The sequence below is a fragment of the Hemiscyllium ocellatum genome, chromosome 17, assembly GCF_020745735.1.
Source record: "Hemiscyllium ocellatum isolate sHemOce1 chromosome 17, sHemOce1.pat.X.cur, whole genome shotgun sequence".
In the NCBI taxonomy this organism is placed as follows: domain Eukaryota; kingdom Metazoa; phylum Chordata; class Chondrichthyes; order Orectolobiformes; family Hemiscylliidae; genus Hemiscyllium; species Hemiscyllium ocellatum.
The window spans coordinates 53,059,269-53,071,308 of NC_083417.1; the positions used below are offsets into that span (position 1 = coordinate 53,059,269).

General features: G+C 40.7%; 1 protein-coding gene across 1 annotated transcript in view; it reads right to left on the reverse strand.

Annotated features, from left to right (window-relative positions):
* The window catches only part of LOC132823743 (uncharacterized), a 38,261-nt gene extending 26,820 nt beyond the window's left edge, over positions 1-11,441 (reverse strand). Inside the window, exon 1 of the mRNA XM_060837742.1 lies at positions 11,254-11,441. Coding sequence (XP_060693725.1) covers positions 11,254-11,352 — 99 coding nt within the window. The 5' untranslated portion in view covers positions 11,353-11,441. The remainder of the gene's footprint in view (positions 1-11,253) is intronic.
* Positions 11,442-12,040: the final 599 nt, after the last annotated feature.

A 12,040-nucleotide genomic window follows, 5' to 3' on the forward strand; every position in this document is an offset into this window, starting at 1 on the left:
TTTTCTGATTGTTGAACACAATTTAATACTTGGCCTTCAAGAAATCAGTATTTTGGTGTCTGCAAACCTAATAACTGAACGTTCTGACAACAATTGAAAACAGAAGGATGTGGATATAGAAATAATTAGTTAATTATGTCATTGGTTTAATACTGAATTGCACAAAATGTATCATGTGTATGAAAAAAAAGTGCAAACTGAAGACTCCACACTGAAAATCTAGATTCCCAGGGATTGATTGCAAAACAATATGGCCTTTTTGGAGCACTTCTTTCATTACAAATTTTATATTAAAGTTTCAAAAATCACTATTCTTTTGCCACACCTTTGCTCTGAAGAGGCCGAGAATGTACACGCTAGGTTTTTAGCTCACTTTTTATTCCAACAGTCACTACATCTGACAGTGGCTAAGACTTTGAAGTTGTGAAAAATGCCATGTAAATGCAATTTCTTTCTTTACTATTTCTTTCCGAGTATCTCAAAACATAGTCATGTTGCACCTAGGTCTCAAAGAGAACTGAGATAAAGGAAAGAACATGCTTGCATTCCAAGCACATAGCTGTTCAATCACCATGACTGTCTATTTCCATCTCGAGAATATCATAATACTAAGCACAGGATTCCATCCAAATGGTGGCAACAAAAAAGTCTGTACTGGCAGAAGGAGAAAATTTGGTGAAGAGGGTTGGTGCTGTTCGCTGAAGCAAAGAATGAGATTTAGAAGGATTTGCTACCTGCCTGGCTGCAGGATTCAGGACATCTGCTCAGGGCTGGAGAGTAGCTTGCAATGAAAAGTACAAGGTCCAATCATTGTGGTACTGTTAAAGCACAGATTTGAGACAGCCCAGGGAATCCCTTATGGACTCAGACCTGTAAGCTTCTCTCTTAGTTCGTCCCGGAGATTGTACTCTTTGGATGTCTGGAATAAAAATCCCTCTTACAGACAGATTAGTTTAATTTTAGTCATCCCCTTTATTTACCAATAGAATCACTTTTACAACATAATACTGATACCTATAAGCTAAACTATTTAGGTTTTAATAACCTAGGAGAGTAGGGTACCAGATCTTCAAGTGCCCCAGCAGGCTTCTCTGATGTTTCCTTTACAAAGTGGCTTCCTTTATACAAAAGTTTTTTTTTAATTGCATGTTCTTAATTAGACAGGTAACAGTGAAAGACAATAATCTGTAAGGAAGAAAGGTTCAGTTATTAGGTTTGCAGACACCAAAATACTGATTTCTTGAAGGCCAAGTATTGACAGGTCTGTGTACACTTGACTAATCACTCTTACAGCCCTGAGCCATTCATTCCCATTACAGCCATTCCCATTCATGAGGTGGGAAAAACATATCCAGCAGAGTTAGGCGCCTGCTAGCGAGATAAACTCCCATCATAAAGAGGTACCAGTCCGAGCTAATTAGAGAGTTCAGAAGGTAACCTTGCTCAGCTCACATGTCTGATACAATTATTTTACAAAATGGCTTCTTAGCAAAGAGGACAAACCTTTGACCATAAAATGGCTTCCTGACACATTTTGCCAGAATCTCTTTAATGTTAGGCTTAGAATAATTTCTAAGCTAGGAGCAGACCCCTGCTTTCTAAGTACTGAATCATTCTGTACCTGAGGCTGAGATGTTACCATAAGGTTACATTTAAACTGACTCATTAGTTTTTGAATTAAACATGCTTTCTTTTCAGGGTTGTAGTTCAAATTCAAATAAGACACAAGATCTGATTAGTCAGAATTGACAGTGGGGCAGTCTGTAAGGTCTGTAGATGGTCTGCAAGAACAACAAGTAAGGCTTCATCAAAATTACCTTTTACAGAGTTTGTATTTAGTAACCGGTAATGGCTACTCAATATCATCGTAAAGTCCCAAAATGCAATTAAATTCAATCCATAGCACATAAGCACTAAGAGTTCATTTTCTATTGGCTCCAACAGCCTCAGCACTAAAATGGTCTCTCTCTCTCTCTCTCTCTAGTGTTCTTTTGAACTCTCAAGTCAGGGTTTTGCAACAGCAAAGATTTTTTTTCTCTCTGTGTCTGCCCCGCTTGCATGGGGTAAAAAGAATCCATTATAATTAACAGCATCTGGCTGTTAATTACGAAGCTTTTGATAGTATCAAGTTTCGTTTCAGGGTCAGAATCGAACACTGTCATTAATTTCACAAGGGAATTGCTGTGAATGTTATTGCTTGGTGTCCTGTTCACACAGATTCACCGATGCTAAGACAAATGTTCTTAATTGCCTTACAGCATCCTGTTATCACTTGGTGAGCCCAAATGTTCCTATCTTCTGCATTCCTTGAGTTCCCCCCTTTTGCTGAGTCTTCCTGCCTGTCTATTGTCTAGTGCAGTAAACGTGTTCTACAATTCATCATTACATTTTAGTCTGAATGTTTAAAGACAGGTTTTAAGGATATAGACTTTCTCAGTACAGGCAGGACAACAAGAGATTCTGCTTAGTATGACGAGTCAGACACTAAATTAAGAATCAGGCTCAAAATTAATAAAGTCTGAATTATTGCCTCAACCACATGCAAACTGACAAAGCAAATAAATTAGATAAATGAATGCATAGAGATATACAGCACGGAAACAGACCCTTCAGTCCAACTTGTCGATGCCAACTAGATATCCCAACCCAATCTAGTCCCACCTGCCAGCACCCGGCCCATGTCCCTCCAAACCCTTCCTATTCATATACCCATCCAGACGCCTTTTAAATATTGCAATTGTACTAGCCTCTACCACTTCCTCTGGCAGCTCATTCCATACACGTACCACGCTTTGCATGAAAAAGTTGCCCCTTAGGTCTCTTTTATATCTTTCCCCTCTCTCCCATGTAGCAAAACGAACATCACAGAAATTAACATTACAGAGAGTTGCGAACGCAGCTCAGTATATCACGAAAACCAGCCTTCCTTCCATTGACTCCGTCTATATGTCCCATTTCCTTAGGAAAGCAGCCAACATAATCAAAGATCCCTCCCACCCTGGTTGTACTCTCTTCCATCAGATAAAAGATACATAAGTTTGAAAACATGTACCAACAGATTCAAGAACAGCTTCTTCCTTGCTGTTATCAGACTTATGAAATGAACTTCCATATATTAGAGCTGATCTATCTCAGCACCTTCTCTATAGCTGTAACAGTATATTGTGCATTCTAATCTATTAGCCTGATGTACTTAAATATGGTAAGATTTGTCTGGATAGCATGCAAATCAATACTGTTCATTGTATCTCAGTACATGTGACAATAATAAAAAGGTCAGAGGTTACAAAATAAAACAATAAAACTAAATGCTCTGTATCTGAATAAATAGTGCATTTGAAGCAAACCCAATGAACCAACAGTACAAGTACAAATAAATATATTCAAATTGCCATGGTTGAGGAACGCATAAATTTGGAGTTGAACATTGAAGGGAACTTGTCATTTAGCAAGGTCAGGAAGCGAGGATATATGGAGGAGCACATCTGTTAATTAATGATGGTATTGATGCAACAGAGAGAGATAACCTAAGTTCAAGAAACCAGGGTATAGGAATGGTTTGGGTAGAGTTGAGAAATAATAAAGACAAGTCAATTCTGGGAGTGGACATATTCTATGACAGTAACTAAACAGTTGGATAGAGTATATAGGAAGAAATAATGAAAGCTTGTCAGAAAGGTACAGTGATAATCACAGGGTTATCAATTTTACCATTCCTGAAGAAGGGCTCATGCCCGAAACGTCAATTCTCCTGCTCCTTGGATGCTGCCTGACCTGCTGCGCTTTTCCAGCAAAACATTTTCAGCTCTGCAGTCCTCACTTTTTCCTATCAATTTTACATACAGACTGGAGATTCAGATGTGCAAAGAGAGCCTAGAGGTGGAGTTGAAGGAATATTCACAGAATAGTACATTCAGAAGCCAAGCAGACAGCAATCTATACTAGGCTTAATATTATACAACAAAATAGAATTGTTTGAGTGACCTTAAAGTGAAGCCCTGCCCATAGGCAGCAGCAATACACATATTGAATGTTATATTCAGAGATAAAGAGAGAAAAATGAATGTAAGCCTAATGTTTTAAACTTAAAAATACTGGCAAATTTGTTTACAGGATAGGTCAATAGAGATGCATTAGCAGACATTTAAGGGAAAATTTTAAAATACACTGGAAGTACATTCCAAAGAAGAAAGAAAAAGTCCAACAGGAATACCCATGTGCTGTTAAAAAAAGTAAGAAGCAGCAGCATCAAACTTAAAAGAAAAAACATATAATTACACAAAGATATGTGACGGGTCAGTCAGGCAGAATATAAAAAGCAACAAAGAATTATTGGAAAGAAACTAAAGGAGGGAAAATTAGAGCACAAAAGATGAAATATAAGAATACAATAAGAATTTTTATCTTGTTAAAAAAGAAATAGTTAACGTAAGCATTAGTCTCTGGAATTAATAATGGAATATGAGGAGATGGCAAATGAATTAACAGACATGTTGCATCAATCTTCACAGCGGAGAATATAAGTAACTTCCCAGAAATAGTTGTAAAAAAAAAAATCAGGAAATGGAAGTGAGGGAGAAACTTAAGAAAATTACAATCACCAGGCAAGTGCTACTTAGCAAATTGCTTTACTTTATTGGTCAGAGCATTGACTATAGGGAGTTGGGAGGTCATGTTGTGGCTGTACAGGACATTGGTTAGGCCACTTTTGGAATATTGTGTGCAATTCTGGTCTCCTTCCTATCGGAAAGATGTTGTGAAACTTGAAAGCGTTCAGAAAAGATTTACATGGATATTGCCAGGGAGAGGCTGTTTTCCCTGGAGCATCAGAGGCTGAAGGATGACCTTATAGAGGTTTATAAAATCATGAGGGGTGTGGATAGGATAAATAGATAAGGTCTTTTCCCTGGGGTGGGAGAGTACAGAACTAGAGGGCATAGGTTCAGGGTGAGTGGGGAAAGATCTAAAAGGAACCCAAGGGGCAACTTTTTCACACAGAAGGTACTGCGTGTATGGAATAAGCTGCCAGTGGAAGTGGTGGAGGCTTATACAATTACAGCATTTAAAAGGCATCAGGATGGGTATATGAATAGGAAAGGTTTGGTGGAAGATGGGCCTAGTGCTGGCAAGTGGGACTAGATTGGCTTGGGATATCTGGTCAGCATGGACGAGTTGGACTGAAGGGTCTGTTTTCATGCTGTACCTCTCTATGACTCTATAACTATGACTCTACCGGCTAATGTGTACCTGGGTTTTAATGGACTTCATCTGAGGGTCTTGAAAGAAATGACAAGAGATGGTTATAGTTTTTCAAAATTCCCTAGATTCATGGAAGGTTCTATGCCACTGGACAATATCAAGTGCAAATCCTTTATTTAAAGAAGGTAGGGAGACAAAACAGTAAGCTAAATTGTCATAAGGAAGATGTTAGAAGCTATCATTAAAGATTTATAGAACGTCACTTTGAAAAGTTTAAGGTAATCAAGCAGATTCAGCATGATTCTGTGAAAGGGATGTCATGCTTAAACCTATTGGAGTCCTTTGAGGAAATGAAATGTGCTGCAAATAAAGTGAAACTGGCAATGTATTGTACTTAACAATTTCAAGAACGCATTAAATAAGGAATCTCAAAGGGTAATGCAGAAAATAAAAGCCCATTGTGTAGGGGTAACATATTGGCATGGATGAAAAATTAGCTGGTTAACAGACACAGACAGTAGGCATAAATGGAATTGTAAGTTGTAACAAGTGACATGTCACAAGCTTCAATGCACAACTTTTTTTACAATTATTATAAATGACTTGAATGAAGGGACCAAAGATATGGTTACTAAATTTGCTGATGATATAAATATAGTTAGAGAGAGAGAGAGTTAGAGAGAGAGAGAGAGTTAGAGAGAGAGAGAGTTAGAGAGAGAGTTAGAGAGAGAGTTAGAGAGAGAGAGAGTTAGAGAGAGAGAGAGTTAGAGAGAGAGAGAGTTAGAGAGAGAGAGAGTTAGAGAGAGAGTTAGAGAGAGAGAGTTAGAGAGAGAGAGAGTTAGAGAGAGAGAGAGTTAGAGAGAGAGTTAGAGAGAGAGAGTTAGAGAGAGAGAGAGTTAGAGAGAGAGAGAGTTAGAGAGAGAGAGAGTTAGAGAGAGAGAGAGTTAGAGAGAGAGTTAGAGAGAGAGAGTTAGAGAGAGAGAGAGTTAGAGAGAGAGAGAGTTAGAGAGAGAGAGAGTTAGAGAGAGAGTTAGAGAGAGAGAGAGAGAGAGAGACAGCACGAGAGTGTGACTGTGTATAGGCCTTAGAGAAGGTGTGTGTGTAGGAGTACAAGCGTGGGGGTGTGTGCGCGCGTAAGAGTGCATGTGTGCGCAAGAGTCTGTGTGTGTGAGAGTGTGCATGTGCATGTGAGTGCGAGCGAGTGCGTGAGAGTGAGTTAGTGTAGTGAAGTCACCTGTACAGGAACATGATCTCTAGGTCCAGGTTGAGGCCATCCTCATGGGTACCGAACTTGGCTATCAGCCTCTGTTCAGCGACTGTGTTGTTTCTATCCCAAAGTCCGCCTTGGAGGACAATCACCTGAAGATCTGAGGCCAAATGTCTCTGGCCGCTGGAGGATCCCCTGTCTGGCGATTATTGCGCAGTGTCCGTTCATCCATTGTCATGAAGTCTGCTTGGTCACACCAATATACCATGCCACAGGGTATCCTTGCCTGCAGCATATGATATGGACAACATTGGCAGAGTCACATGAATACCTGCCATGCACATGGTGGGTGGTATCCCCACATGGTATCCACGTCAACACTCTGACACGTCTTGCAGTGATTGCCATGACAGGATTATACTGTATTGTGGTTGATGTTGTCCTGAAGACTGGGCAGTTTGCTGCAAACAATGGTCAGTTTAAGGTTTGAAAGTTGTTTAAAGGTGAGAATGGAGGCATAGGAAAGATTTTGGCGAGATGCTCATCTTCATCGATAATTTATTGCAAACTGCAAAGAACATGGAGTAGTTTCTCTATTTCTGGAATTACTGGACGAAGAAGGGCATCCTATTGGTTGTATCCCATGTCTGTCTCCTGAAGAGGTCATTCCGGTTTCTCGCTGTGCCACTGGAACTGGCGATCGATGAATTGAGCATCGTACCCTGTTCCTATGAGGCCATCCTTCAGCAGCTTCAGGTGTCTGTCATGTTTCCCCTTATCTGAATAGCTCCTGCGTACGTGTAGGGCTTGTCCATTGGGGATGGTTGTTTTAATATGTATCGGGTGGAAGCTCGAGGAGTGCAGCACAGGGTTATTCGTGGGTTTGCAGTAGAGTGAGGTATTGAGGTGCCTATCCTTGATCGAGATGCGTGTGTCTAAGAATGAGACTGATTGCAAAGAGTAGTCCACGGTAAGTCTGATGGTGGAATCAAAGTTGTTGATATCACTGTGTAGTGCTTCAGTTTCTCCTCACCATGGGTCCGGAGGAAGAAAATATCTGGTGTATAGTGTTGGTTGGAGGCCCTGTGCAGCAAAGAAGTTTTGTTTGAACTTATGCATGAAAATGTTGGCATATTGGGGTGAAAATGTGGTCCCGATGGCTGTTCCATGTGTCTGGATGAAGAACTAGTTGTCAAAGGTGAAGACAAAGTGGTCAATGATGAAGTAGATGAGCTGTGGGATGGTGCCTGGAGATTGGCAATTGTTGATAGAGTGCTGAGGCTATTGCAGCGATGCTGTCATCATGGGCAATGCTGGTGTAGAATGTCAAGATGTCCATTGTGACAAGCAATGTTACTGGTTCGACTAGAAAGTAAGTTGTGAAGATGACACAAGGGGATAGAAAGGGAAAAATGGCAAAGATCTTGCAGAAGTGGCAAAAGCTGTAGTAAAAGTGAAATTGTCCATTTTGGCAAGATAGAAAAAAAGCACATCATAGCTAAATGCTGAGCAATTGTAGAACTTGGAAATGCAAAGATAGCTGAACGTCCAAGTGTATGCATCACAAAACAATACTATATACGTAGGAAAAGTAATTAGGCAATCTAATATAATATTATAACTTATTGAAAGGAAAATTGAATACAAAAGTAGGAGGTTATGCTTCAGTTATGGAGGGCATTGGTGAGACCATCTGGAGTAAAGAATTGGTCTCCTTAATCAAAGGATTGTCGGAACCAATTCAAAACGTTTACAAGTCTAATATCTGGAATGGGTGGATTATTTTAAGAAAGGCTAGCCTTGGACATGCTGGAGATTAAAAAAAGGTGACTTAATTGAAAGAAACGTTTCAAGTGGCCTTCACAGGGTGAAAATGGAAAGAACATTTCCTCTTGTGGGAAAATCTAGAACTTGTGATCACTATTTCAAAATGAGATGTCACCCAGTTAAGACAGTGATAGGAAGACTTTTTTTTAAAAATTCAGAGCATTGAGCCTTTTCAATTCTTTTTCCTTAAAAAACCTGATGGAAGCACAGTCTATAAGCAGGTCATACCATAAACATTTTAAGGCACACATTGATTCTAGATAAGCAAGCGGTTAAAAGATTATTGAAGGATAGGCAGAAATATGGAATAATCAAATCAGCCATGAAATGCAGCAAAAGCTCAAGTAGCTGAGTAGCCTAGTCCTTTTTGTGTTCATATCACCCATCTCCACCCCTTTCTTAGCTCATCTGATGCTGAAACCATTTATATACCATCGCTATTTGTGGATTAAGTTCTATTTCGAATGATTTAGCTATAGAGTCATAGTGTCACACAGCATGGAAAAGGACCCTTCAGTCCAACTTGTCCATGCAAGACAGGTTTCCTAAAGTGAACTAGTCCCATTTGCCAGCAATTGGCCCATATCCCTCTAAACCTTTACTATTCATGTACCTGTCCAGATGGTTTTTAAATGTTGTAATTGTACCAACCTCTACCACTTCCACCGGCAGCTTATTCTAAACATGCACCATCCTCTGTCTGAAAAGGTTGCTCCTCATGTCTCTTTTAAATCTTTGCCCACTCACCTTAAACCTATGCCCTCTGGTTTTGGACTTACCTACCCTGGAGAATAGACCTTGGGTATTTACCTTATGAATGCTCCTCTGATTTTATAAACCTCTACAAGGTCACTCCTATTGGCTCCATTGCTCCAGGGAAAAATGTGCCAACTCATTCGGCGTTTCTTTTTAACTTAAACCTGCCAGTTTGGGTAATATCTTTGTAGATCTTTTTGCACTCTTTCCAGTTTAATAACATTCTTCATATAGCTCTCCCAGACTCCAAACTTGCACTTTCCATAACCATGAACTCAAAATACTGCTGGTAACAATAATCTGCTCCAAATCCCATTCACCAAATGTCCTTCAGTGGCTCCCAGTCTGGCAACATCTAATTTTAAAATTCCAAGCCTTGTTTTCAAATCCATCCATAGTTATTCATAGAATTATAGAATCCCTACAGTGTGGAAGGAGGCCATTTGGCCCAACAAGTCCACACATACCCTCCAAAGAGTATATACTTCCCAGACCCATTGCCCTATCCTATTACATTTCCCTTGACCAATGCACCTAACCTACACATCCCTGAACACTGTGGGCAATTGAGCATGGCCAATTCACCTAACCTGCACATCTTTGGGCTGTGGGAGGAAACCCACACAGACACAGAGAGAACGTGCAAACTCCACACAGACAGTTGCCTGAGGCTGGAATCAAACCCAATGCCTGGCACTGTGAGGCAACACTGCTAACCACTGAGCCACCGTGCCGCCCAATCCCAATCACATCCAGTCCCACATTCCTCTAAGATATCTACACTCAATACAGTTTAGCCACCAGAGCATCCCTATTCTTATTTGATCCATCTTGCTTGCCATATTCAGCAGCCAGGGTCCTAAACTCTGGGATACCCCTCAACCCTCTTTCACTCTCTATAGCCATTTAGATGCTCCTCTTCTATGCTAAAACTTCATTTAGCTTAGTATCAATTTTGACATTATGATGCTCCTGTAAAGTGCCCTATACATATTTCATCAAGGCAGGGATTCCCAAATTAAGAATGATAGCCTCCAATGGGATCACAGAGATTACATTTAAGATTGCAAAGTCCCCCTCCTCCAAGGCAGCAAGCAATAGCAGTAAAGAGGAAACTGGCAAAACCTCCTTTCACCCATTGGGTACCAAACAACATACAGCAGACAATGAGCTCAAAAAGTGTCCTTTGACATCAGAAACAACTTTTACTTGAGGGCCCGAGGTTGCAAGATGTTTGTGCACCAACTTGGTGCCCACAAATATAACGCCAAAAGATTATACGGCTGAGCTGGGAAGGCGGCTGCAAATTTTACAACTGCACGATATACAGAATCCTTATACCAGTATAACAGTTTTGCTTCAAACACTAAAAAGGAGGAAAGGAGAGGAGCTGTTGAGTATAGTGTACCTTTGTATCTGTGGATAGGACAAAGTGAGTGAGATGGCTGAGTGTTTAGAAAGAGAAGCTTTCTAAATGGGGAAGGTAGGAATGGAAAGAGGGGATGTTGTGAGAAAGGGACAGCTGAATTTGTCAGAATGGATGCTGGGAAGAGGAATGATGGGAAAAAGGAAAGATTCACTGAGTATTTTGTCACCAGGGAATATAGAAGGCTTGACTGAAACCTTCAAGAGCACCTGCATAAAATAATAATGTTTTCAGACTCTCACGCTGCACTTTCTTCCTTTTCATATAGCACCACTCATGTATGCATTTCAGATTTTACAAGTTGTTTGAAAAACTCTAATTTTCATATTTAACTTGTTATTACATGTCAATTGGTAAACTTTTAAAATTACATACTTAATGCTGCTATATTGCCTTATTTTTGTTAAGTGTCTGGTCAAGGGTTAAAAATCAGATTACTTTGAAAAATTGTTTGGGAACCAGAGAATTAGGAAAACTATATAAATCCCATTTATTGTTGTGGTAAAGACCTGCTGCGGAGTTGAAGTCCCAACTTTCCTACAAAGGCAAGGGCGGTGCAAACTAAACCAAAGTGTAAATGCACATCAGGACACGACATGACTCGCTTCCCTTCACCAGTCAGTGGAGAACTCAAGGACCAGAGTGTTATGCTGATCATATTCTGGGCTTTTGTGTACAGCATCCATGGTTTAAAATATCCTGGAAAGTTCCCTTTATATGTTCAGAACTCCAGGACATTTAAAGCAATATTACTAGTTGGTGAGATTATCGGAGTGCGGGTTTTACCATCATGCCACAAATTACTTACATCAAATTACACAAAACGGTTGTTTTTTACCTCAGTAACCTGAGCTGCCGCTGGCCGCTGTTCGCTCTTTCCCGTTCCATAACTCAGCACCAGCTCCGTAATCCACGGTTGTCCGATGTGCGATCTCATACCGATGAGAGACGGGGAGACTGACGGTTTACATATCGCCCGGAGCAGACCCAGGTCCCCGGGCGTCGCTCAGCGCCACCAGGCCCCAAACCACCTCCACACATGCGCAGAGCGCCTCGTCACGTCGCATGTGCGCAGACTCGGGGTTGGTTTACTAACAGAGTCACAGTGTTACACAACATGGGAACAGACCCTTCAGCCCAAAGTGCCCATGCAGGACAGGTTTCCTAAACTGAACTAGTCCCATTTGCCTGCAATTGGCTCATATCCCTCTAAACCTTGACTATCCATATACCTGGAGAAAGTGAGGGAGGTCTGCAGATGCTGACGATCAGAGCTGAAAATGTGTTGCTGCAAAAGCGCAGCAGGTCAGGCAGCATCCAAGGAACAGTAGAATCGACGTTTCGGCCATAAGCCCTTCTTCATGTACCTGTCCGGATGTCTTTTAAATGTTGTAATTATACCAACCTCTACTACATCCTCCAGCAGCTTGTTCTAAATAAGCACCATCCTCTGTGTGAAAAAGTTGCTCTTCATGCCCACTCACCTTAAACCTAAAGCCTCTGGTTTTAGCTTACCTACCCTACCTTGGTTATTTACCTTGTGAATGCTCCTCATGATTTTATAAATCTCTGTAAGGTCACTCCTATTGGCTCCCACACTCCAGGGAAAAATGTCCCAGCTCATC